General features: G+C 41.8%; 1 protein-coding gene across 4 annotated transcripts in view; it reads right to left on the bottom strand.

The window, feature by feature from the left end:
* alg9 (ALG9 alpha-1,2-mannosyltransferase) overlaps positions 1-27,817 on the bottom strand; it is a 283,962-nt gene that overhangs the window by 106,013 nt on the left and 150,132 nt on the right. For all 4 annotated transcript variants that reach the window (XM_060846829.1, XM_060846830.1, XM_060846832.1 and 1 more), the window contains one exon: positions 26,108-26,238. In XM_060846829.1, coding sequence (XP_060702812.1) covers positions 26,108-26,238 — 131 coding nt within the window. The remainder of the gene's footprint in view (positions 1-26,107; positions 26,239-27,817) is intronic.

Below are 27,817 nucleotides of genomic sequence, written 5' to 3'. Positions count from 1 at the left end.
CTGACAGTCCCCATTAATAACTATCCACCCACCTAGCCAGATCATTATCCACTCCATTGCTTGTCCATCTGTTCTTCTCTCTCTCTTTGGCCTCCATCTCTACCTAGCGTTTACTTCTTAACCCCTCTCCCTACCCTATCTTCTGGATAAAAACCAACATTTTCTTTGGTACCATCAGTTCTGAGGAAGGGATACTCGACCCGAAACGTTACCTCTGATTTCTCTCCAAAGATACTGACAGACCTGTCAAGCTTTTAAAGCACACATCATTTCTCACTGATAGGCTAGGTAGATGCTGAGTAGCCGAATCAAGCAGAAAGGGTTCAGATCCCATATCTGTGCTGTGTTAGCCAGGGCATGGCAGAGTGTTACACTTGGTCTTGTTGGGTTAGGCAGTAGAGAAAAAACAGCAAAATTATGCACAATTTTAACCAGTTTAGGCAGTTTCATGTGTGACCATTCATCAGAACTCTGAAATGCCACCAACCTGAATTGTTAACTCAGTTTCTCGCTCCACGTTTGCTATCAAAACTGCTGAGTGTTGTATAAGGCAGTTTGTACCTGAAAAGATTCATTGATATCACAGGATAAGCTCCACCTTCAGATTATAAAGCACTGTTCTCAGGAAAAGCTAACCAATTTGCCAGGGTTGTGCCCAAAGTACAAAATGAATGTTCTAGTTCTAAGATGTATACAGGCTCTAAAGTTGGGACTGATGTCTCATGAGAGATGATCATGAATGTAATCACAGAGTTATACAGCATGGAAACAGACCCTTCAGTCTAATTCATCTACATCGACCAGATACCCTAAACTGATCTAGTTCCATTTGCCAGCCTTTGGCCCATATCGCTCCAAAATCTTTCTATTCATGCCCATCCAGATGCCTTTTAAGTGTTATTATTGCATCAGCCTCCACCACTTCCATTGGCAACTCATTCCATACACGCACCACCCTCTGTGTGAAAAAGTTGCACCTTAGGTCCCTTTTTAAAATCTTTCTCCTCTCACCTTAAACCTATACCCTCTAATTGTGGACTCCCCTAACCTGGGAACTAGCCATTATGTATTAGGTAATAAATCTCTCCTGTATATAAAGTCTGAACCCATTTTCTGCTGCAGACTTCATGTGGACACCTTTCCCTCCTTGATATCAGTAGATTAGACTACTACCAATAAGAAAGATAGTGGCAGCCAATATGCACATGTATTGGCAGTCCTGGCAATCCCAACATTAAAGGACAGACTACTTCCAGCATTTGATGGTCTCTTCAGATTTCTGGCATCGGTAGTATTTCGCTGTTATTGGAAATATCGATGTTGGGTAACAGCAGGACTGCACTTAGCTGTGATGTCCTTTCATGTGGGATTGCTGCCCACGTTGTGATTTCCCAAATATTCAGTCACTTGCATGAGATGGCAAGCACTGCCTGGTAATGTTGAGTTAAGACCTTCAGGGGTCGAGGGAAGGCATTCAACCGGGTGAAAGGGAAGGGAGACATGCTTTTTAATTCCTCTTGATTTGCAAGATGAGTAGATGGAATTTGGGTACAGGTCAGTTGAAAGGTGGAATAAGTTTGAGGCAGTGAATGGCCTACTCCTGTTCCTATATTCCTACACAAGCCTAACACTGGACTGAGAAATATATTGGAATTTTTGAGACAATTCCTTCCAGTGTATGGGGAATATTAATAACTGGTCAAGATAAAGACATTCTAGTCAGATCCCATTGTTACCCCTTAGATAAAGGAACAAATTTTTATTATCCCACTTCAGTCAAACACCCAATAATAGAATCCATGAACATAAGAAATAGGAGTAGGAATAGGCCATTTGGTCCTTTGAGACTGGTCCACCATTCCATATGATCGTCATAGATCTCCTCCCTAAACACCTTGATGCACCATCCCCATATGCATTAATGCCATAAAATTCACCTAATTTTATGATGAATTTATGCAACATCTGAGCATTCACAATTATTTGAAATAGAGAATTTCAATGATTCACAAACCTTTGAGTAAAGAAATTGCTCCTTATCTCTGTCCCAAATGGACATAATTATTTTGAATTTTGACTTTCAAATTTGATTTCTAAAGCTCCTCGAGGGGAGGGAACCAAGATTAGTGTTTTGGGTCAATGACGTATTTGAATTGACATTTTAATTATTTATTAAGGGGCATTTAAGCATCATGTGCTGGGCTAGCCTTTGTCAACTATCTCCAGTTGTCCAAGAGAAGGTGGTGGTGAGCTGCTGCAATCCATGGGGGAGGGGAGCAGGTACACCTGCAGTGCTGGCTTAGCCACAATGTCCACAGCTTGAGAATACCAGGCCTGCTTAGTTTCTCCAGCACCTTCTGATTTCCTTTTTTAAAGTGAGTTGTATTTTCACTGTCTATAAAGTGTTTTTTTGCTGTGATTGGGACTTCTTAGCTTCAACATGACTCAAGCTTAGCGAGCATCTCCATTTAGTGAGTCAACCATGGAGCATTTCTGGACAAGTGAGGATATCCTGCTCACAGGATAGAACAAAGGAATGGAATAGGAGTTGGGACTAAATTGGGTTGGGATATCTGGTCGGCATGGATGAGTTGGACCGAAGGGTCTGTTTTCATGCTGTACATCTCTATGACTCTATAATTGAAAAAGTCTATACCTTTAGCATCACCTTTGTGTGGGTGTGGTGCTGCAAGTGCTACAATTTCAAGAAATAAAGAGATATGGAGAGCAGGTTGGAAAGTGGATTTTCAGCCCAAGAGCTTCTTTGATTATACTGAATGATGGAGTAAACTCAGTGGATTGAACGGTCTATTCCCATTCCCATTTCTTACATTAGTGGGCGGCACGGTGGCACAGTGGTTAGCACTGCTGCCTCACAGCGCCAGAGACCCGGGTTCAATTCCCGCCTCAGGCGACTGACTGTGTGGAGTTTGCACGTTCTCCCTGTGTCTGCGTGGGTTTCCTCTGGGTGCTCCGGTTTCCTCCCACAGTCCAAAGATGTGCGGGTCAGGTGAATTGGCCATGCTAAATTGCCCGTAGTGTTAGGTAAGGGGTAAATGTAGGGGTATGGGTGGGTTGCACTTCGGCGGGTCAGTGTGTACTTGTTGGGCCGAAGAGCCTGTTTCCACACTGTAAGTAAGTAATCTAATTATTTTCTCAGGACCTAACCTGGACAGAATAGTTAAGAATAATGCCTTCTTTTCTCTGTTACTTTGCTCCTTGTTAGAGGATTCACTCAATTCCTCACACCTTCTCTCCCTCACTCCATTTGACTCTCTTCCATTCACGTGAGGCTACTGCAACTTTATGCTTGAGGTTATATCTGATCATCCAATCACACTAACTGTCTTTAAAATCAATAACTGAAAAGTCCAAGATTGGAGCAGGATGAAGCCATTCAATCCTTTTACCCTGCTCCTCCATTCAGCATGACCATGGTTGATCATCGAGCTCAATGCACTAATCATACCCTCCCTCATGCCACTTCACCCCTTTAGCTACAGGAGCTATGTCTAATTCCTCCTTGAAAACACACAATATTTTTGTCCTACACACGTCCTGTGGTACTGAATTCCACAGGCTCACCACTCTCTAAACAGTTTAAACCTCATCCTTAAAGCATGACACCTGGTTCTGGCCTCCCCCACCATCAGGAACATTCTTCCTGCATCTCACCTGTCTACAGTGCTATTGGAATTTTATTGATTTCTATGAGAGTGCCCCTCATTCTTCTAACTTCCAATGAATAAAATCTTAACCAACTCAATCTCTCCTCTTATGTCAGTCCTGCCATCTTAGGAATCAATTTGGAAAACTTTTGCTGCCCTCCCTCTAAAGCAAGAGCAGACACCCTCAGATAGGGAGACCAAAAATGCACGTTACTCAGGTGTAGTCTCCCCAATTTCCTGTATAACTGCAGCAAGACATCCTTGTTCCTGTACTCAAACAGGCCATGGATCAACTCTGCTACCATGACAGCAGGATTCCATAATCAAAGACAATACCCCTTTACAGGATTGGCCAGACCAACCCTGCCATTATACACAAACATACAAGTTAGGAGCAGGAGTAGGCCATTTGGCCCCTTGAGTGTGTACCTTTATTTGAAAAGATCACAGCTGGCCTGACTGTAACCTCAAATCCACAGTCCCTCCCGTACCTGATAATCAATCACTCCTTTGCTTTCTAAAGATCTATTCACCTTTGCCTTAAGACTTTGCTTTGACCACCTCTTGAGGCAGAGAGTTCCAAAGACACACAACCCTCAGAGAAAAAACATTGCTTCAACTTATACAAGATCCTAAGGAGGCTTGACATTTCAATGAAGTTGCTTCTTCTAAACTCCAGCAGACATAAGCCTGGTCTTTCTTCATCAGGAAATCCATTTATTCCAGCTATTAGTCCAGTAAAACTTCTCTGAATTGCTTTCAATATTTTAAAATTAAATGAGCAGACTGTGCACAGTTTTCCAGATCTGACCAATATTGTAGAGAATAATCCAAAACTGCACACATTATTCCTGGAGTGGCTTCATCAATGCCTTGTATAACTGAAGCATAACCTCCTTATTTTTGTCTTCAATTCCCTTTGCAATAAGCAAAAACATTCTATTAACTTTCCTCATTACTTGCTACTACTTCAGCCTAGCCTTTTATGATTCATGCATTTGGACATCCAGAATCCTCTGCCTTTGAGAGCTCCACAATCTCTCATCGTTCAAATAATATGCCTTTTCTAAATTCTTCTGCCAAAACAAACTATTGCACATTTTCCTATAGGATACACCATTTTTCGGATATGAAACTACTGTCTTCATCTCTGTACATTAAGGACCATGGCATGTAATGTTGTTACATCACATCAAAGAGACTTGGTCATTTCCAACTGTACTGTCCATGCTTGATCACAGGAACCAAGTGACTGGATTGTTGCCCAACATTCGTACCTTGGATCACTGCAAATACCTGCAACTAAAGCTTTGTAGGAGGTAATGGTTCAGGAAGAATTAATGTGCATATTCCATTGACAATGCAGGAGTAAGGGTGTTCTACTGAGATGCATGCAGTATACAAAACAAGGTAAACGAGCTTGCAGCACAGATTGAAATCGGCAAATATAATGTGGCTATTACAGAAATGTGGCTATTACAGAAATGTGGCTGCAAGGGGATCAGGGCTGGGAACTAAATATTAAAGAATACACATCCTATTGAAAGGACAGGCAGATAGGCTGAAGGAGCAGGGTTGCCTTGTTAGTGAGAAATTCAATTAAATCAATTGCAAGTAGTGATTTAGAGTCAGAAGATAAAGAAGCTGTGCGGATGGAGTTGAGGAACTGCAAAAGAAAGAAGAGCCTGATGGGAGGTGTGCACAGGTCTGCCTTCAGTCATTAGGATGTGGGGAAGAAAATAAATCAGGAACTGGAAGAAGCGTGTCAATAAGGCACGATTACAATAAACCTGGAGGACCTCAATATGCAGGTGGACTTTGAAAAACAGATTCTTCACAGAATGCAAGGAATTTGTGGAATGTCTACAAGATGTTTTTTGGAACAGCTATGACACAGCCCACTAAGTAGCAGACTGTTCTGGATTTGGTGATAGATGATGAGGCAGACTTGATTGGGAAGGAACCCCCAAGAAAGGAGTGACAATAGTATGATAGAAATTATCCTACAGCTTGAAACGGAGAAACTGGAATCAAATGTAACGGTATTAGACTTGAGTATAGTTAACCTGAAAGACATGAGGGAGGAGTTGGCCAGAGCTGATTGCAAGGGGAGCCGAGCAGGGAAGATGGTGGAGCAGCAATGGCAGGATTTTCTGGGCGTCATTCGGGTGGGACAGCCGAAATTCATCCCAAGGAAGAAGAAACATACCAAGGGGAGGATGAAGCAACCAGGACTGACCAGGGAGATCAGAGACAGCATAAAAGCAAAAGAGAAAGCAGACAAAGTGTTGGCGATTAGTGGGGAGCCAGAGAATTGGGAAGTCTTTAAAAACAAGCAGATGATAATTAAAAAAGGAAGGTTGTTTCCGATATAATGTGACAGTCTCGTTCCTGTGAGATCTCAAATGAAAAGAAAATTGTGCAATACCATACATTTAAAGTAATAGGGCTGGAATCACGTTATAGCCAATACAAGTGAGGAAAGCTCGCGTTCTACAAATAATGGTCTAAATTCTTCAATCACATTATAGCTAAATCATGCTGCCAAAATGAACGTTATAGCAGAATTATCTGTAAGGAGGTGGAGGGGATAAAATGAAATATGAGAGTTATCTAGCTAGTGATATGAAAGAAGATTGCAAGAGCTTTTTAGAAGATACCCAAAAGGTAGAGAGAGAGGCAACAGTGGATATTGGACCATTGGAAAATGAGGCTGGAGAAGTAGTAATGGGAAACAAAGGAATGGCGGAGGAACTGAAGAGGTGCTTTGCATCAGCTTTCACAGTGGAAGGTACCATAAGCATATCAGAACTTCAAAAGAGTTAGGGCGCATAGGTGAGTGTAGTGGCCATCACTAAGAAGATGTTTGAAGGTGGATAAATCACCTGGACCGTATGGACTACATCCTAGAGTTATGAATGAGATAGCTGAGGAAATGGTACAGGCATTGGTGATGATCTTTCAGGAATCACTGGAGTCAGGAAGAGTCCCAGGGGACTGGAAAATGGTTAATGTAACAGCCCTGTTCAAGAAGGGAGGGAGACAGAAGATAGGAAACTACAGGCCAATTAGAATGACTTTGCTCATTGATAAGATTTTTAAGAGTCCACTAGGAAAGATGAGATTGCGGAGTACGTGGCAAACGAAGGCTGAATCAGCATCGCTTCGTGAAGAGCAGGTCATCCCTGATAAATCTGTTGGAAGTCTCTGAGCAGGTTAAGAGCAAATTAGACAAAGGAGAGCCATTGGATCTGATCTATTTGGATAAGGTACTGCACAGTAAGCTGTTAAATAAGGTTAGAGTCAATGGTGTTAGAGGCAAGGTAGTAGCATGGATACAGAATTGGTTAACTGGCAGAAAGCAGAGAATAGGGATAAAGGGTTCTTTTCCAGGATGACAGCCGGTGACTAGTGGAGTTCTATGGGCTCAGGCCACAGGCTAATGTTGAGGCCACAATGATTCATGCATATATTAAAGATAGTTACAAAGGGACTAAGGGTATTGTTGCTAAGTTTGCAGATGACACATTTGGCAGAGTGACAAGCAGTGTTGAGGATGCAGGGAGACTATGGAGGACATTGATAGGCTACGAGAATGGACAGAGAAGTGGCACTAGGCCAACCCTTCTAAGGAATGGGATGGCACACTGTTATTATCGCTGGGCTGTTAAACAAGAGACCCAGCCAATGATCTGGGAACCTGGGTTCAAAATCCCACCATGGCAGATGGTGGAATTTTAATTCAATTTAAAAATTCTGCAATTAAGAGTGAAACAATCAGGAATCCATTGTTGATTGTTGGAAAAGCCCATCAGGTTCATTAATGTCCTTTAAGGAAGGAAGCTGCCATCCTTACCTGGTCTGGCCTACATGTGACACCAGACCCACAGCAGTGTGGTTGACTTTTAACTGCCCTTTTGCTAATTAATGATGGGTAATTGGACATTGGTGAGATTTATAAGAGTCCACTATGAAGAATGAGATTACGGAGAACTTGGAAGAGCATGGTAAACTAGGGCTGGCCAATCCACTGAATGAATTTTAAAAAAAGATTGTGGGAAGTGTGACTATGCATATTGTCGGAAGAAGAGAGGCATAGAGTACTTTTTTTGAAATGGGGAAAGACTTCAAAAATCTGAAATACAAAGGGTCTTGGGAGTCCTTGTTTAGGATTCCCTTAAGGTTCACATTCATATTTAGTTGGCAGTTAGGAAGTTAAGTGCAACATTAGCATTGTTTCAAGAAGACAAGAATATAAGAGCAGAGATGTGCTGCTGAGGCTGTGGTCAGACCATATTTGGAATATTGTAAGCAGTTCTGAGCTTCGCATCTAAAGAAAGATATGCTGGCCTGGAGGGATCCAGGGGCAGGTACAAGAATGATCAGCTTGTCATATAAGGAGAATTGGGGACTCTGGGTCTATGCATGATGGAGTTCAGAAGGATATGGGGGGGATCTGATTGAAACCTACAGATTACTGAGACACCTGTATAGAGTGGACATGGTGAAGATGTTTCCACTAGGATGAGAGACAGCCTTACAGTGAAGGGATGACCCTATTGAACTGAATTGAGGAGGAATTTCTTCAGCCAGAGGGTGGCGAATCTGTGGAACGCTGTGGAGGCTAAGTCACAGAGTGTCTTTAAGACAGTGAGAGATAGGTTAGGGATTGGTAAGAGGATCAAGGGTTATGGGGAGAAGGCAGGAGAATAGGTTGGAGAAACGTATGATGAATGATCATTTGGAAGATCAATGGGCTGAATGGCCGAATTCTGCTCCAATATCTTATGGTCTGTTAATGTCTCACATGCGCCTGTTGAGAAAGCAAGTTCTACACTAGCCTTTGTATGGACCGTATGTATTCTGTACAGCTCCTGAAAATCCTAGCAACTATGCCAGGCTAGTAATGTCTTTGTAATTAATGCTCTCATGCAATAATTCACCTTGTTAACTAATAACAGTGCCTCTTCTGTGAAGACTCGACAGTGGTGCATCCTAAATCATTGATCGTCAGACAAGCCCGAGACAAAGGAGGATTGGTGTCACCTAAGCTATTTCAAACAACCTTTTCTCTCTGAACCACATACTGGCAGAGGTGGCAGACACCATGAGATGACAGGCGTGGCAATCAGGTAATACCCAGAGGACAAAACCGAAAAGGTCCAGCTCTGTAGGTCCAGACTTGTTGGACCTAACATTAGTGCTATAAGTGAGTCAGTTTTGAGTGAGCTACAGAATTCCCAAAATCCTCTTCTAGGATGTCTGCAGTCTGGATTTCAAAACAGACAATAGCACTAACAAGACATTGGTGCAGGCAACTGTGACATAGAGTCATAGAGATGTAGAACACGGAAACAGACCCTTCGGTCCAACTTGTCCATACCGTCCAGATATCCCAACCTAATATAGTCCCATTTGCCAGCACTTGGCCCATATCCCTCTAAACCCTTCCTTATTCATTTACCCATCCAGATGCCTTGTAAAATGTTTAATTGTACCAGCCTTGACCACTTCCTCTGGCAGCTCATTCCTTACACACATCACCCTCTGTGTGAAAAAGTTAACCCTTAGCTCCTTGCTAAATTCTCCTCTTGCACTCTAAACCTATGCCCACTAGATCTGGACTCCCCCACCCCAGGAAGAAGACCTTGTCTATTTACCCTATCCATGCCCCTCATAATTTTATAAACTTCTATAAGGTCACCCCTCAGCCTCCAATGTCCCAGGGAAAACAGCCCCAGCCTATTCAGCCTCTGTCTGTAGCTCAAATCCCCCAGTCCTGGCAACATCCTTGTACATCTTTTCTGAACCTTTACAAGTTTCACAACATCCTTTCCTATTGGAGGGAGACCAGAATTGCACACAATATTCCAAAAATGGCCTAACCAATGTCCTGGACAGCTGCAACATGACCTTGCAGGGGACAAAGAAATAGTGACTAACAATATTGGCAGCATCTGTCAGTCTCAGATTACAGAATTGAGCCATCAAACGTCCAATTTGGAAGGTATCTAATTTACCTGCTCTGTATGCAGTTTCAGCGGCAGGATTTGTGCTTCTACAATCCACACACTCAACAACCAGGAGCAGAATATTGGATTTTTAATCTTGAGTGAGGTCCCTGCTGCATATCCTGAAACTCATTACACACAAAGCAGCCAACTTAGAAACAGCTTTGATCAAACTCTGATGTGTTTTCATTATCACTAACAATGTAAAGATTCTACACATGGTTTTCTTTCTTCCAGCCCCATCCCTTAAACTCCATGAGCAGCTACATTCCCAGCAGCCAGCAGCTCCACTGCTGTGAAATCCTGGGGTTACGAGTGTAGATTATCTATCGATATATATCTGATTCTAAAGACCAAACAGTGATGAACAAGTGAGGCACCAACTCTGTGTTGTTCGGCAGACCACATCATGGTGGCACGGTGGCACAGTGGTTAGCGCTGCTGCCTCACAGCGGCAGAGACCTGGGTTCAATTCCTGCCTCGGGTAATTGTCTGTGTGGAGTTTGCACATTCTCCCTGTGTCTGTGTGGGTTTCCTCCCACAATCACAAAGATGTTAGGTAAGGGGTAAATGTAGGGGTATGGGTGGGTTGCGCTTCGGCGGGTCGGTGTGGACTTGTTGGGCCGAAGGGCCTGTTTCCATACTGTAGGTAATCTAATCTAATCTAATGTGCAGGTTAGGTGAATTGGCCACGCTAAATTGCCCATAATGTTAGGTGTGGGGGAATGGGTCTGGTTGGGTTGCTCTTCGGAGGGTCGGTGTGGACTTGTTGGGCCGAAGGACCTGCTTCCACACTGTAGGGAATCTAATCTAATTGACGGTATATCTATGTGTAATTGTGCACATTATACATGGCTGAAAATGTGTTGCTGGAAAAGCGCAGCAGGTCAGGCAGCATCCAAGGAGCAGGAGAATTGACGTTTCGGGCATGAGCCCTTCTTCAGGAATGAGGCTCTAGCTTGGAGGTGGACTGAAGAAGGGCTCATGCCCAAAACATCGATTCTCCTGCTCTTTGGATGCTGCCTGACCTGCTGCGCTTTTCCAGCAACACATTTTCAGTTTTAATCCAAAGACCCAGGTAATGTTCTGGAGGCCCAGGTTCAAATCCTGCCATGGCAGATGGTGGAATGTGTATTGAATAAAAATCTGGACTTAAAAGTCTATTGATGAACAAGGAAACATTGTCGATTGTTGGAAAACTTTGGTTCACACTAATGTCCCTTGGGGACAGAAACTGCCATCCTTACTTGTTCTAGCCTTCATATGACTCCAGACCCACAGCAGTGAAGTTGACACTTAACTGCCCTCTGGGCAATTAGGGATGGGTAATAAATGCTAGCCTAGCCAGCAATGCCCTCATCCCATGAATGAGTAGAGAGAAAAAACATTTGTACATTTATTTTCAATTCAAAATTCACTGAATGGCTGTTTATCACATCCAGGTTGTAATGATGCCCATTGAGCAAAGAGAAAACAAAGAAACCGACTTGAGTATAATGCAGGACAGTTCACAAAACTCAAAGGAGCTGGCATTTTATTGCACACGTCAAATACATCTGTAAAACAAATTACGAGAAAGTGAACACTGCAGACGCTGGAGATCAGAGTCGAAGAGTGTGGTGCTGGAAAAGCACATCCGGTCAGGCAGCATCCGAGAAGCAGGAGAATTGATGTTTCGAGCAAAAGCTCTTCATCAGGAAGAGCTGATGAAAAGCTTATGCTCGAAATGTCTATTGTCCTGCTCCTCAGATGCTGCTTGACCGGCTGTGCTTTTCCAGCACCACACTGTAAAACAAATTAGCAATGTCACAACGGCCATTAGTGGACGCAAAGTTAAGGCAGTGATTTAACCCTTTAAAGGGCTGCAGCAGTCTTTATGTGCACCATCTGTGAAAGCGATACAGCAATATCAACAAGAGATTGGTACAGAATTGCGAGTTCTCTTTAATCCCACCATCTGTTAATCAGCCAAGAGCATTTGAAGTTGATGCCCATTGTTCAGTCGAACATCTGTCTAATTCTGAACACCTGTCTGATTCTGAACATCTGCTCTCAGCTGGGAAGTACAATTCAACAAGGATGTTTGAGAGGATGTCCATAAGGCCTATATGGTGCTCTGGGCCACTGCGAGAGGAGGAAAGGAATTGTTGGAATGATTAAAAGATTAGGTGACTCCATCTGGATTCCTCTTGCTGAGTTGTTTTGTACATGCTCAGGGAGCTCTCTTTTAATGGGATAAGGGTGTCACTGCCTAGGCCGACAATTATTGCTCAATCCCAAACTGCTCAGGTTCAGATTCAGCCACATTGCTGTAGATATCTGTACCACATTTAGGTCAGACCAGGTAAGGAAAGCGGATTGCCGTCCCTAAAGAGATTAGTAATCCAGGTCTGTTCTTAGGACAATTTACAGGGGACGTGGTTACTGTTAGGTTAGCTTATAAATCCCAGATTTATTTTATTGAATTCAAATTTCATCATCTTCCTTGGTGGGATTTGAACCCAAGTCACCATATTATTAAACATGGTTCTCATTTACTAGACAAGTGATATTTCTGCGTTGCCATTGATGCTCCATTCAATGAAGTGCTCTATAACGCGAAAACGTCAATTTGCAATGGGCTTATAATTGGATCAAATTTTGGTTGGTGATCGCAGAGAAAATTGAATGACTGTTCAATTAGTTTACGTAAACATTTTTCCAATCCTGATTCCAAACCCCCTCCTCCATAATTCAGAAGGAGTTTCTTTGCATGCAATCCAACAGGGGGAATCACTATGCAATGATCAAGAGCAAGCTAAAATTACTCCTCCCTAGCTTGGAGGTGGAGGCACAACATGCAGCAATCCAGATGAAAGATTAACAGAACACGTTTTACAATCACAGCAGCCACGATGCAATTTACAGCCAATTAAGACCTTTCTGTAGAGTCATCATGTTTGAAGTGTTGACAACGTGACACCTAATTTGTGCACAGCAAACTCCTACAACAGCAACATAATAACCAAGTGATCTGTTTTTGGGGTGTTGATTTGAGGGACAAATGTCTTAGTAAAACAGGAGGCAATGGAGATCAGAGGAAAGCTCTCTGCTTGATGGAGTCAAATTCAGCACTGTAGAAAATGGTTGTGATTGGTGAAATTCTATTGTCTTGGCTCCAGGATATCTCTGGAAGAGTTCCCACAGGGCAGTGTCCTACAACCAATCATCTTCAGCTGCTTCATCAATGTCCATCTTCTACTATGAGGTCAGAAGTGGAATGTTGACTGATGGTTATTCAATGTTTAGTACCATTCACCCCATCACAGATACTGAAGCAGTCCATGTCCAAATGTAGCGGTTGGTCCAATAACCAGGTTTTGGGCTGATAAATAGCAAGTAACAAGTGCCAGGCAATGACCATTTCCAACTAGAGAATATATGCCCATCATTCATGACATTCAATGGTGTTACCATCATTGAATTCCCACTATCAACATCTTGAGGGTTACCATTGATAAGAAAGTGAACTAGACCCGCCAAATAAAAACTATGGCTAGAGAAACAGGTCAGAGGCTAGGAATACGGCAATGAATAACTCACCTCCTGACCCCACCAAATCTTGTCCAACATCTACAAGGCACAAGTCAACAGAGTGATGCAATACTCCTCATTTGCCTGGATGGGTGTTGCTCCAACAACACAAAAAAATCTTGACACCATTCAGAACAAAACAGACTGCTTGATTGACATCTCATCTGTCACTTTCAACATTCACTCCCTTCACCACCAACACTCAGTAACAGCAGTGTGTACCATCTACAAGGTGCAATGCAGTCACTCACTAAGGCTTCTCAGATAGGGGATCATGTGCTTTGTGGATCCTATCATTTAGATGGTCCAGGGCAGCAGATATAATGGACACACCAACATCTGCAAATGCCCCTCTAAGCCATGCATCATATTTTGTGGTGTAACATTATGAATTTCTGAATTGTCGCTGAGTCAAAGTGGTGGAATTCCCTCCCTAACAGCACGGAGTGTCCCTACACCCTAAGGACCTCAGAAGCTGGCTAGAGTAGTTTTCCTAAGTTTGCCAGGGAGGTTATTAGGGATGGGTAATACACACTGGCTCTGCCTATTCCTTATGAGCAAAAAAAAAGGCCATTGGGTTAACTCCTCGGTTCTTCACCCAAACAGTGCCATGAAATTTTTTACCTCTACCTTGGAAGAAAAAGGATCTTCAATTAACATCCCATTTGAAACCAGATAACTCTGCAAAGTCAGTGAATCACTGGGACCTTCCAGCCTGTGTAATTCAGAATTGCACCAGCGAAGGTTTTATCTCACTAGCCCATCATTGTTTTTCTTTTTCTGTGAATTGCCACAACAGCGTTCCACTTTCACTTGAGTTAATTTTCTTTTGTAGTTGGAAACTTTGCATTTGTAAATGATAACAAGCAATCCAAATCACTCGGGGTATAGGTAAGTACAAGGCCGTAGAACAGCAATGTAAACTTTGACAGAAAAGGCAACAAACGTTCTGGAAGCTCATTGATCTAAGAATGACGACACAACGATGTGAAAACAGCTCATGTGAATCCTGTTATTACATCTTATTTGCTATTTCCAGGATTTAAAGCAGAAGCCTCAGGATCTTGTGACCGGGTGAGATATGGAGACCTGATGCAGGCTAGCATTCACTGCAAGTTATTGTTTTGAGATTCACTAATAACATGATAAACACAGCATCTATGAGAAATAAAAAGCACAATGGTTCCCAAAGCTCTTCACCTCTTGAGTTTTCCTGGTAATAATCTCTTAAATTCACTGTTAGAGATTCATTGCTATAATTAATCAGCAACTTAATTATTGCACCCGGAGGTCAGTTAGCTCATTTGACAGGACAGCTGGTTTGCGATGTAGAATGATGCAACATCATGGGTTCGTTCCCTACACCAGCTGAACCTCTCCTCCTTGCCTGAGGTTTGGTGACCCTCAGGTTAAACCACCACCAGTCATCTCTGTCCAACAGACAGTCTGGCAGGACAATGGCAATTTTACCTTTATCTTTTTAATGATTGCATTATACAACTACCAAATGGTAGAAGATAAATAGATGCCTCTTGGTCCTTTTGGATCTCTCAGTTCCTATTCTTGTAACTTCAGCAATCCTCTTCAGCTCCGTCAACCCTTTCACCAACGATCATGTTTCACCAAAATTCTCAACTGATGAAATCCAAGTATTTTAATTACCTTCAATTTAATTACCTAGCAAAAATGATGACAAATGTTCCGTACCAACGTCATAAATTTTTCAACATTTGAGACAGCTCAGAGTAAAACAAGTACAACATTGTCCTCTGCCTTTTGGTTAGAGGGTGATTATAAACTGGAGGCTGGGTTGGAAACTCCTAGAGTTCCAGATTCCGATTTCAATTGCTGCTCAGTACTAAGTAAATTGAACCCCAAACAAAACCAGAATAAATAGTTTGAAGATATATACTTCTTACAGTGGTAATGGATATGAACTATAGGTTAAAATGCAATTCAATGATGAAACTCAAACTCAAACACAAAAATAATCTCAGTGTATCTGATGACAGACAAAAAAAACATGTGGCTTGGCCGAGTGATCGAGAAATTGGACTTAAAACAGTCCGAAACTGTTGGTAAACTTTTCACTTCAAAGCAATCCTTAATCAGCAATTAATTTATTTCTGCACTATACAATTGCCATTACATTGCAGAATAAATGACCAGGTTAAAAAGAAATGTAGCAGCACATTTTATGACCTGACTTTTGGAAACAATTTCTTTTTGGTTGACTTACTAACTTTAAAACAAAAGATCTGAAACACCAACATTTCCAGTGAATGAAGAATACATGGTTAGAACTCGTCCAATAAGGACAGTGTTTGTCACTGGCCACTTGGGTGTTTCTTTTCTTTCTGGTGGTGGAATATGAATAAAGGTTTTTGTACTCATTGTTCTGCTCTCTGTCTCTCTCTCTCTCACACACACACACACACACACACACACACACACAAAATGAAGAAAAAAGAACTAGTCCAATATTAAGATTCTGCAATCCAGTCCAGTATAGGCTTTTGAGCTTTTTTTCCCCAAAACTATCAAAGACCCACTAAAACACCAGTGATCCTTAAAAACTCAGGATCATGGCATCATTCAGTATGGAAGGCTAACTTTTGTTTCATCCTGTTGGTATCAGCTTTAGTAAAGAGTTATCCCATGGATCCACATCGCCATTCTATGTTCATAGCCATTCAGCTTTTCTTTCCTGTTTGACAGTTCCCTTTTGAAAATTGTTATCCGAAATGCTTCCACCACCCTTTCATGCAGCAGAATCCAAACTACAAGTCATTTGTGAATTTACAACCAAGTAAAACCAGAATGTCATCTGCAGCAGGGAAGACATCAGTCTGTACTTAAGACACAATAGAGAGTATTCATGTAGTGGGCGAGCGGCCAACAAGTGAATGATGAGATGGAAGCAATCACCAAAACACAACAAAGCCAGACTTAGCATGAGCGCATAGCATCTTGATCACTTCACTACTTTATAAATGGCTCCACTTTCCAAACAGTTAAGTGTCCAGCTTGTTTACTTCGTCTACAACTGAGGTTAGAGAACAAACAAAATAACCCAGTGAATTAATTTCCACCTGTGGTTACACCAGAGGTATAACCACTGACCCTTCAACTTCAAATCGTTTTTCACATCTGGTTTGGCGCACGAACACTGTATTAGTATCATTTCCTTCGCATGTCAACTGTCTGAAGTTGACCTGTCCTTGTGAGGAAACTAGCATCCCCCATGTCTCAGTGATACAGTTACCAGCGCTGGTTGGACACATCTTCTTGGAGGTGTCGTATGATCTGCTTTCAATGCCTCTCCCAGTTTAATAGCGATTCTCTTCTCCATGAATCTCCAATATTCTTATTCCAAATAAACTTTCAAAGGGAATCACAGAATTATAGATTTATTATGGTGCGGAAGGAGGTCATTCAGTCGATTGTGACTGTTGCCTGGCTTTTCCCCACATCCCTGCATACCATTTCTATTCGACAAAAAACCAACAGTGCCTCCCTTGAATCTGCCTCTACCATGTTTCTAGGCAATGCAACCCATACTGTAACTACTTGCCAAATGAATAACCTTCTTTGCACCATCTCTGTGTATCCATGCCCTCTCATCAGGGAGTGAACACAAATGCATAATTCTTTAAATGCAGCTGTGACTTTTCTCCCCATTTGCTTGCAGCACTGTCCTGGATATAGAATCTTAATACTTGGAGCCTTCGGGACAATGCTGTAAAGTTGGTAACCATACTCCAATGTCCGTTTTTGAAGAGCAGTGGAGTTGCTTAAGGCAGTAAGGATATCAATTTAATTTCCTATCTAAAGAATGGAAAAAAAAACTCCATGACTGCAGATGTTCATATTGATTATAGAGATACCAATGCATCTTGAAAGTCATGTGCAAATGAGATCACTGGGGTGCATCCCCATTTTTTTTTGAAAAACTTAGATGCAGGGCTCTGGTCCAAGCTGCAGGGCAACTTGAAACCCAAAAGAATCATGTGAAAAGAAACTAGAAGCATGAACAGGTCATGATGCCAGGTTTGGGTTATAAACGCTGCAAATGTGTTGCTGGTCAAAGCACAGCAGGCCAGGCAGCATCTGGCCTGCTGTGCTTTGACCAGCAACACATTTGCAGCTGTGATCTCCAGCATCTGCAGACCTCATTTTTTACTTGGGTTATAAACGCCTTTAAATTGTAGGAGGAAGACAATATTTGGGAAAGTAGAGTCCCGTACCTGAAGCAGAAAAGCACAACAGGCTTGTCAACATTAGAAAACCGCATTAGTAGGCTGGCTCCTGTTGTGACAGACACGACAATGTGACTAGATAAGTGCCCTTTTAAACTGATCAAAGCAAAGAGGAGAGGGACAACATCCACTGAAGATTGGCATCAAACATGTTAAATACTAGTTCAAAGAGGTTTCTAATGAGACCTAACCAATGGAAACAAACTAAATATATCCAATAGGATATATTCCTGAAGAAAGGCTTATGCCCGAAATGTCGAATTTCCTGTTCCTTTGATACTGCCTGACCTGCTGCGCTTTTCCAGCAACACATTTTCAGCTCTAAATATATCCAATGCTGTTTGTGGCATCAAGACTCTCATTGTGATCTGACTGCCTTGGGTGCTTCTAAATTTTGGATGCTAACAGGGGGCAGTTACACATACATTATGGCATTAAACATGGTTCAAACAACAAACAGCCCCAATCTATCCTCTTCACCCCACCAAACCCTGCCTCACAAGCCTCTGCACCCTCAACCTGCCCAAGTAGAGCAGTGCAACGGAACATGCACGAAGCTCACAAACTTACTGTCGAACATTCTTGCTGATATTGATAAGGCAGATGCTGTATTCCCTTGTGGTAGGTATTTGGAACTGGGCGGGGTAGGGGAAGGGCATATTTTCAAAGAAAGGGGTTTTCCCTTTAAGACAGAAATGAGGAGGCCTTTCTGCTCTCTAGAGTGCCATAGAGTCATACAGCATGGAAACAGACCTGTTAGTCCAACTAGCCTACACTGACCATGTCCTCAAACTAAACTAGCCCCACTTGTCTGCATTTGGCCCATATCCCTCCAAACCTTTCCTATTCATTTACTTATCAAAATGTCTTTTAAATGTTGGTACTGCACCTGTATCAACCAATTCCTCAGGCAGTTCATTCCACACATGAACCACACTCTGTAAAAAAAAACAGTTGCCCCATATGTCCTTTTTAAAACTTTCTCCTCTCATCTTAAAAATATATCCTCCATTTTGAACTCTCCCACATTAGGAAAAAGACACCTCATCTATGCTCCTCACAATTTTATGGCCTCTATAAGGTCACACCTCCACCTTCTATGGCTCTAGTGAAAGAAGTCCCAGTCTAACCAGCCGATTTTAATAACTCGAACCCTCCATTCCTGGCAGTATCCTGGTAAATCATTTCTGAACCCTCTCCAGTTTAATAATATCCGTCCAAAAGCAGGGCAACCAGAACTGCACAGAGCTTGGAATTCTTTTACCCAGTGAACAGCTCAAACTGAATATACTCAAGGCTGAGTTAGACAGAGTTCTGATTGACAAGGGAGTCATTGGTGGTGAGTGGTAGGTGAATTGGGTGCATATTGGATCAGCCATGTTCACACTGATTGGTGGAACAGGCTATTCCTGCTCCTATTTCTCATGCTCATACGCTCTCATGGAACACCTTTTGTAATGTTAGAATGACCCAAAGTGCTATGCAGCATTTGTCGAATGTGGTTGCCATTGCAGCTTGCGTAAAAGGATGTGTTCAATATTATTCCCTCATTCAATGGAACTGTATTCACAGGAATTAGTTTGCGAGTATAACTGATGACAGTACAAGAGGAGACGATCAGTCTGGAGTTCACCACAGTTAATCAGAGCTGAGGCGAAACAAGTTGAGAATGTCTTGTGGATCAATAAACTTTGCTGACGTCCAATGGATGCATTAACTTTGAAACTGTGCTTTTAAATGCGTGTTGATGGAAATGTGCTAAATTAGCATCAAGCAATTCATGACGTGCATCCACACTTAGTGATCTGGCAAGTGACTGCAAAAGCTGAATGACGTCACCAAATAAGGCAGTCAGGCTTGTGCTAGAGCTCTGCTGCATCAAACACCTTCCGGCACATCAGATAGCTGTGCTGTGGTTTGAGTAAGGCACAGATGGTTTTAGCTGGCAGTACTGCCACGAGGAACTGGAGCAGACATTGCTTTCAGCTTTTTTGAACCATGATGGCTCTGTGCTCCATTAAGACAGGTCAATGCACTGAATTGCTTGTATTTCCCTCTGACTACTATAGTACTCTTTTCAGAGAGAGTTCAGATTAGTCACATTTGACCAAAGCATATTGAAACTTTACAGTCTATGAACAGGAAAATTTATAAAATTATAAAACAGGAAGCACTAGAAATTGTTTGACACAAACCACAAAACCTTTCTCTGTTTTTTTAAAAAACATACTTTAATTCTTTTTGACCCAACATCAAAATTTGGACAATGTTGGCAAGTTAACCTTCCCTTTCCCTCTCTGGTCCTGCAGATACAGCAGCAAGATTTCTAGCGATCGTTTGTGTGGATTGGTGAACTACATCAGAAGTCATTAGCCATCAGGCAGGATTCACAGCTTCCTTTTTCTGAGTTAGTGAACCAAACTTGTAGCAGCTCTGCTTTCAATAACATTAGTGTAATGTCACAAGTTGTAATAGTAAGATTTAAACTCTCACTTTCGGAGTTCAATCATTGCAACCACCTTTAACTATCACAGCCTAATGAACTGCAGATCAGGTTTTTCCTGCTGATTAATATAATTCATGGCTAATAGTTGCCATCTTTTCTCATAGAAAGACAAACCGTTTAACATCATGTTGTGCATCAAATAGGTAGCGGAAAAATGTTTTGTTTTGATTGTTTTCTTTGTAAATATATCAATAATACATAAGGATTTGGGAATGAAAAATGTTATCAACTGTGAACAGGACAATAGATAAATGTTCAAACTTATAGAAGTAGAAAGGATGGAACTTGACAGTCTACATGGAGCTCTACACTGATCAATGAATGAATTCTGACAAATTTTCCTTATTTGAAAATATTGCGATATACAGATAATGTTCACCAGAAGGCCAAGCAGTTTAAACCAAATCTCTAACCTACTGCTTGTAGATCAGCTACAAATGATAGGATTAACATATGAACCCTCTGTCATAGGTAATACTAATTGACAGCAATTTAAAACATGACCCCTGAAAGGTATATTCACATTACAACAGAAGAAAATTTGTTTGCGGCTCTCTACCAACAATTACAAGGATCACATGCAATATAACGTGTAAATCTTGGGCCTCTTCAAAGGACTGATTCCCGAATAAAGTTCATCATGGAGTCTTATAAAGAGGAGTTAGAACAAGCCATCCAAAAGCTTAGTCAAATAAGTAGATTTTAAGGCATGTTTTGAAGGCTAAGAGAAGCTGAGAAATTTGGAGAGGGGATTTGGAGCTCAGGACCTACGTAGCTGATACAATCAATTTCTCTGTGGTCCTCGTACCTGCTCCATTGTGATCATGATCTTCCTGGGTGACTGATTTGCAATGCAGAGTGACACCAACTCTGTGAGTTCGACTCTCAAACCAGCTGAAGTAATCCAGGAAGACCCCAGCTTCTCAAATGTGCTTTAGGGGTGGTGACCCTTGGTTTAATGAGTCCTCTGGGACTATGGTGACTTTCACTTCCTCAATTATAATATACAGTAGCAAGGCTGGCTGCCCCTTCACCCAGAAAAAACAGGAAATACTTTAGGGAAAAAAAACTTTTTGTCAAACGTTTACAAAGCTGATGGAGGAAGAGCTCAGTATTTACTATTACTGCAGAAAAAGTGACTTTTCTGGTCAGCAGATTTTACTTTTTAAAATAACATTTAAAGAAAAAAATAAAACATTCATCCTTATAAAGGAGTGAGGGGAATTTATAAAGCCTTGCAAACATTGTACAGAAATACAGGAGCACCACTCAGACCACTGCAGTGAAGTGTGGTGAAGCATTAATGCACTTACAAGCCCACAAACCCATCAACACACTAAAACAGCAGCTAATGAACTTGAAAGACCCTATACAGACAACCAGCAAAACTAATGTCATTTACAAAATACCGTGCAAGGACTGTAACAAACACTACATTGGACAAACAGGCAGAAAACTAGCCACCAGGATACATGAACATCAACTAGCCACAAAACAACATGACCCTCTCTCATGAGTATCCTTACAAATGGATGAGGAAGGGCACCACTTCGACTGGGACAACACATCCATCCTAGGACAAGTCAAACAGAGACACGCACGAGAATTCCTAGAAGCATGGCATTCCAACCAGAACTCTATCAACAAACCCATCGAGTTAGACCCCATCTACCACACCCCTGAGAAAAAGAACAGGAAGTGACATCACCACAGGAAATGATACCACAACATGAAATGACATCACCAACCCAAAGACACTCAAACATATAAATAGAAAGTAGAAATTATCAACAGTGCTTTGCCCAGAGGCTCACTGAAGATGTTACCTAGTGGGGTGACATGAACCTTCCAGCTCAATGAGCAAACCTACATCCAGAACCTCAACCTGAGCTAGAAATCTTCTCAAAACCCGTAATTAATGCCTGCCAAAACTATTTTCAGTGGGTTTTTTTTGTTACATTTATTCCCCTCGACCCTTTAATTATCTATTCACAAACAGACATATTAAGACAGGTAAGTAAAACACGTTGGTTTTAAGGTAAAACTGAAAGGATGAGCGAGAAGTAGAGAGGCAAAGAGGTTGAAAGGGATTATTCGAAAATGTGGGGTCTTTGGGCTGCTACCAATGGAGCAATAAAAATCAGGATATGGAAAAGGCCAAAATTGGACCAGCAAAGATTTTTGAGAGAGTTGTGTGAAACTTACAGAGTTAGTGAGGGGTGAAACCATCAAGTGCTTGAAAATTCAAAAAACTACTGTGTTGCTGATCAATGAGCACAGTTTGATATGTGAACATGACCTGGTGTGAATTAGAATACAGGAGGCAAAATCTGGAGACTTGCAAGACTTGAGAGCTGGTGTAGAATTCTCCCTTAATGTCTCGGAGGAGTTTACAGCCAACTGGTGCAAGAACACGCTCTTCAACAGCTCCCTCCCAATCCACGACTTCCCCCACCACCGAGAAGGACAAGGACAGCATGGGAACATTGACATTTGCAAGGCCCCCACTCCCAGCAGCACCACAGTCACAACCAGTTCAGTTGTGGAGATATGTCATCATTGTTGCTGGGTCAAGCTCCCAGAAGTTCCTCCTTAAGAGAAGTGTGTCCCCTCACCTCAAACTCCAAATGTTCAAGGAAGCAGTTTACCACCACCTTCTTTGGGGAAACTAAAAAGGAGAAAACAATTGCTGGTGTACTTAGTGACATCCACATTCCAAGAATGGACAAAAAAAGGACATCAGGGAAAACAAACAGTTCAAATATTTCCAAAAGAGAGGTCCCTGCTGTCCCAAAGGGGAAAAAAAAAATGATGTATGGAAATTACTGTTTTCCTTGTCAAACTCAGTCCGCTGAATTTATCAAGGACAATTATAGAAAGCTAATTGTAAATGTTACCAAGAGTAAGAAGAAAGGTAAACAGGCAATATGTTGAGAGACCAAAGGGAGGCTTTAACAAAGCTCCTGCCTCTGAGGGCCTAGGTTACTACCTGGGATATTCCACTCAGGTTGAAAAAGGCACTCCATTTTTACTTCCCTCAAGGACACTCTTACTGAAGCCTCTTGTGCAGTGCTTCTTGCTGAATGTTTTGCTTGATGAGTGAGTACAAGGGAATTAAATGGAAAGTCTACAAACAGAATAAAACAGCTGGTTTATACTTGACAACCACTTAATTATCGAGTCTGAAGTTTAGCATTAAATAGGAATGCTTTCATCTGTGCTGGGAATACCAGCATTTACCATTTACACTGCAATTTTACATGACACTCTGATTGACCAGTATGGAGTTTCAGGAAGACTTGACTGCCTTTCCAATCCTGTTTGCCAATCATGATGATGGCACCAAAAGAACTGGAATAGTCATCAAAGGAAAAGGCAAATGACAGGTTGGCGGTAGTACTGGGGAACAGTCATGTGAGATGGCAGAGCAATAAGAAGGTTCCAATAACTTGAGCACAAATCCTAGGTTGACACTCCAGATCAATACAGTGGGAGTGCTGCACATTGTTGGATGTGCTGCCCTTTGACATCGATGTTATAGAAACAAGTTGCAGCGTTATGGGAAAGGGCAGGAGGTTAAAATGCAAAGAGCCCATGCAGACACAATGGACTGAAAGTCCTCTTTCTGCACTGTGACAATTCTGAGACTGACAAACCAAGGTCCTGTCTGCCCTCGGGTCGATGTTGAAGATCCCATTGCCCTGCGTCCTGGCCAACATGACTAAGAGACATTTTTGATCACATTCCTTGTTGACTGAAAATGTGTTGCTGTATTTTCTACATTACAACAGTTACTAGACTTCAATAGGTGGTTAATTGCTTAGGAATGCTTTAAGGTCACGACTGGCACCATACAAATGTAAATGTTATTGCTTTTGATCTAAAGCTGGACTGAGAGTGGGAATTACAAACATGGACAGCAGGAGAGGCATTAGCCAAGAGAAAAAGATCAAGAGAATCAATGGTCTCAGTCAACAAGGATTACAATTTCATTTGGATCCCAGCAGGAGTCAGTACATATACCAGTGAGGAATGTGAATGCCTGGAATATAATTATTGTCACCTTCATTCCTTCCTGGACTTCAATTTCCTATTGAAATGGATGAGCGTTTCTGAGTTAAGTTTTACAACATCACCATTTCCCACCAAGCACCCAGCAACAAAACCGGATTACACTTCAAGGAAGAAATGCTTAACTTTGCATCACATCAGCAAGATTTCTTCGACTGCATTACTTAAAATATGTATCGGAAATCAGTACATCGTGGCTGTGGCTAAATTTCCTGCAGGTATTTAGTACAAGGACATTGCAAACTCTAGCAACAAGGTCTCAGGCTCTGTAAACTGTACCATGGTTCTAACTGATCTACAATCTCAGGAAGTTGGCACCTCCTTTGAGATGGGGATTTGCATCACTTCCTTTTAAAGCAGCCAGCGGCTTTCTCCATTCTGGTGCAGATTGAGCTTGACGTAGCAGGGCTCAGAGTACAGCCAAGGGCCCTCTGTGTAACCAGCTCTCCTCATGGCCCCACGTTCTCAATCCATGGGCAGCCTGTAGCCATTTAATAGGTCCAGGCAGTGGGTTGTGAAGAGGGTTATAGTGTCTGATTGTTGTCCTTCCTCACCATTACATCCACATTTCTGTGTCTGTTGACAGAATCCTGTGTGTCCGCCAGAAAAATAGCAGCCTTGAGAAATCTCCCGGAGGACTCAACATTGAGTTCTCCAATTCCAAATAGCCTCCCTTCCCATCCCTGAATCCCTTCCCAGTGCCTCCTCCTCCCTTCCATTCCTCTGATCAACCCTTCCTTCCAGCTACCAACCGGATTCTTTCCTCCCATCGACCAACCAGGTCATACCCTCTACCTGTGTTCACCTGGCACTACCTCTCAAACCCACCCATCTCCTCACCCCCTTATCTGCAGCTCCCCCCACTCCCATCCCTGGTCCTGAAGAAGGGTTACACCCGAAATGTTGACTTCTCCACCTCCTTCCAGCCTCCTATTTGTCTACTTGTCTACTTTAGAGACTGGTAGGCATTGAAGGGGTTGGGGTGCATTGTCACCCCAGACAAGGTTATTTTGATTTGTTAAGTTTCCAGTCTCTAAGGTTCCATTAATCATTTGCTCCTGTTACAAGTCCCCACCGGAGCTATTCAATCTGTTCAAGCGTTGTAACCAGCCTCTCTTTCATCTCTCACTTGTCCAAATTTCACTGGGTGTTAGAGAAGCTGGAGCAAAGTGCTATACCCTCTTAACACCCCCCCACCCCCGCTCGTTTCTCCTGATGGAGAAGGCTAGCAAATTTAAGATCCGGCCTCAATGAGATTGCCAATCTCCAATACAACACAGTTAAAATCAACATTACCTCATGAGATATAATGGATGAGGCATTTCATTGGTTTAAAACACCCTGAAGACAATACCTGGTTAGCCCATTGAGATAAACACCCTTACAACAAAAGAAAGATTATTTTTGCTGTGGCATCCTGTTGCCAGTGCAAATGTAGCAAAATATTAGTCAACTGAGAGAATATGCCACAGAAATGTTTATGTAATAGAGAACAGATTTATTCGACAATAAATTAGAAACAATCGCTTGAAACCAATCAGGGTTACCAATAATGAAGCATGTCAAAGCAATATTCACCTAAATCTATGGTTAACTTGGTTTGAGACGATGACAGTTAGAAACGGTTGACAGGCGTAAAGTCCATTGAATGCACTAAAATACAAGACAGTATATCTAATAGCAGGAGAGTTGGAAGTCACAATGCATTTTTATTGCTTAGGATTAGGAGGGGCGATCTGGTACTGATCAGAAACTGGCATTTTCACTGCCTCTGAGGTTTATTGTTCAAATTCTGTGTTACTTAGACAGCAGTTTGCACGATATGTACAAATGTAAGAAATCAAGCCAATTCTCACATGATGTCAAGTCTAATCACTTGCCCTACTTATCAAAATTTTATTTATGCTGTGAAGATAATAGTTGCCGCTGACACTGAAAATCATTTATTAGACTCAAAATTCCACCGTTAAGACGTCCATTAGCAAAACTGTTGCATTGTTTAAAAGACTCGCAGCTTACCTTGTGACATCTAAGAATGGTTTGTAAGCTATGATCATCCAGTCTTCTTTATTCGCAGAATACCTTGGCTCACGAGGCGTCTCTACTTCTCTATCAAGGTCGACCAAATAATTACACTGTTTGATGTCAACCTGAGAAGATCAAGTTAAAATACACTTTAATAAGTTTTATGATCTTGCAATGGTTAATAGAAAAATGTAATTCTTGCTTGATCCCAGTTCTGTGCCACAGTTGAAGGGAAGCCTAGAGAATCCGTGATATGCTGTTTTACATCTATCTCTCACCCTTCTGCAGATGAAAGCCCATTAATGAACTTGCTCATAACATTGGTAAGATAAAGTATTACATTTACGACTCTAAATCCATTTTATTGCAACTTTAAAAAATGAAATTCATTACTTTTGTTTTATTCTTTCATGGGATGTGGGTGTCACTAGCAATGCCTTCATTTATGGTCCATCTCTAACTATCATCAAACTAAATCACTGTCTAGGCCATTTGAGAGGGCAGTTAAGAGCCAACTACATTGCTGTGGGTCTGGAGTCACCTATAAGTTACACTCAGTGAGAACAGCAGATTGTTTTCCCCCTAAAGGATATTTGTGAATTGATGGATTTTTACAAGTCAAAGATAGAGATTAGCTTTCTGCTCCAGATTTATTGAATGAAGGGAAATTCCATCAGCTGCCATGATGGATTTGAACACATGACCCCAGAGCATTAGACAAGACCTTTGCAATACTAGCCCAGTGACATTACTACTGCACCAGCTCCACTTGTTACATCATAAGTTATATTCAGCAAATAACACTTTGAACTCAAGTCCACAAGACCAAGTCATACAGGAGTAGAATTGGGCCATTTGGCCCATCAAGTCTGCTCTGCCATTCAATCATGACTGATATGTTTCTCAACCCCATTCTCCAGCCTTTTCACCATAACACCTGAACCCCAAAGCACTTCAGATTCCAGATCCAACAAGAACTTGAGCATCTACTCAAGATCAACTCTTCGAAACAGTGCATTGACAAAGATGACATTTTCTGAATGCAACAATAAACCAAAGCGTATTTTATGACTTGGTGATAAATATTGTCTGGTAATCCCTCTGTGAAATATCTTGGAATATTTTATTACGAACAAAGTGTAACACAGATGGAAGTTTGGAAGTTGATGCTGTTGAGATTGCTAGATATACATGAAAACAGATCTTGAAGCCAGGACGAAATTGAGAAATTTCACTTGACTATATCAGCACGAAATTTCACAGATTTTATCAGCATTTACTTGATAGACCAGAGAAGCTTGGACTGCTCCCCTTGCAAAAAAAACGTAATGAAGAACAAAGAGTTGTTCAAAACCATGAGTAGTCTAGAAAGAAATTGTTCTTATTTGCGGAAAGGTTGGGAACCTGAGGGCGTAAGGTGACTGGCAAAAGAAGCAATGATGACATGCAGTAAAGCACTTAGAGTCATAGAGACCTACATCACGGAGACAGGCCCTTTGGCCCAAACTGGTCCATGCCAACCAAAATGACCATCCACACTAACCCCATTTCCCTGCAGGTGGTCCATATCCTTTTGATCCTTTCCTATCCATGCATCTGTCCAAATGCCTTTTAAATGTTGTTTATGTACCCACCTCAACCACTTCCACTGGCAGCTCAGTCCATATCCGTCCTACCCTTTGTGTAAAAATGTTGCGTCTCAAG

This window comes from Hemiscyllium ocellatum, chromosome 29, assembly GCF_020745735.1.
Source record: "Hemiscyllium ocellatum isolate sHemOce1 chromosome 29, sHemOce1.pat.X.cur, whole genome shotgun sequence".
Lineage (NCBI taxonomy): Eukaryota > Metazoa > Chordata > Chondrichthyes > Orectolobiformes > Hemiscylliidae > Hemiscyllium > Hemiscyllium ocellatum.
Note: the sequence above shows the minus strand (reverse complement) of the source record. Positions and strands in the feature narration are given on the sequence as shown.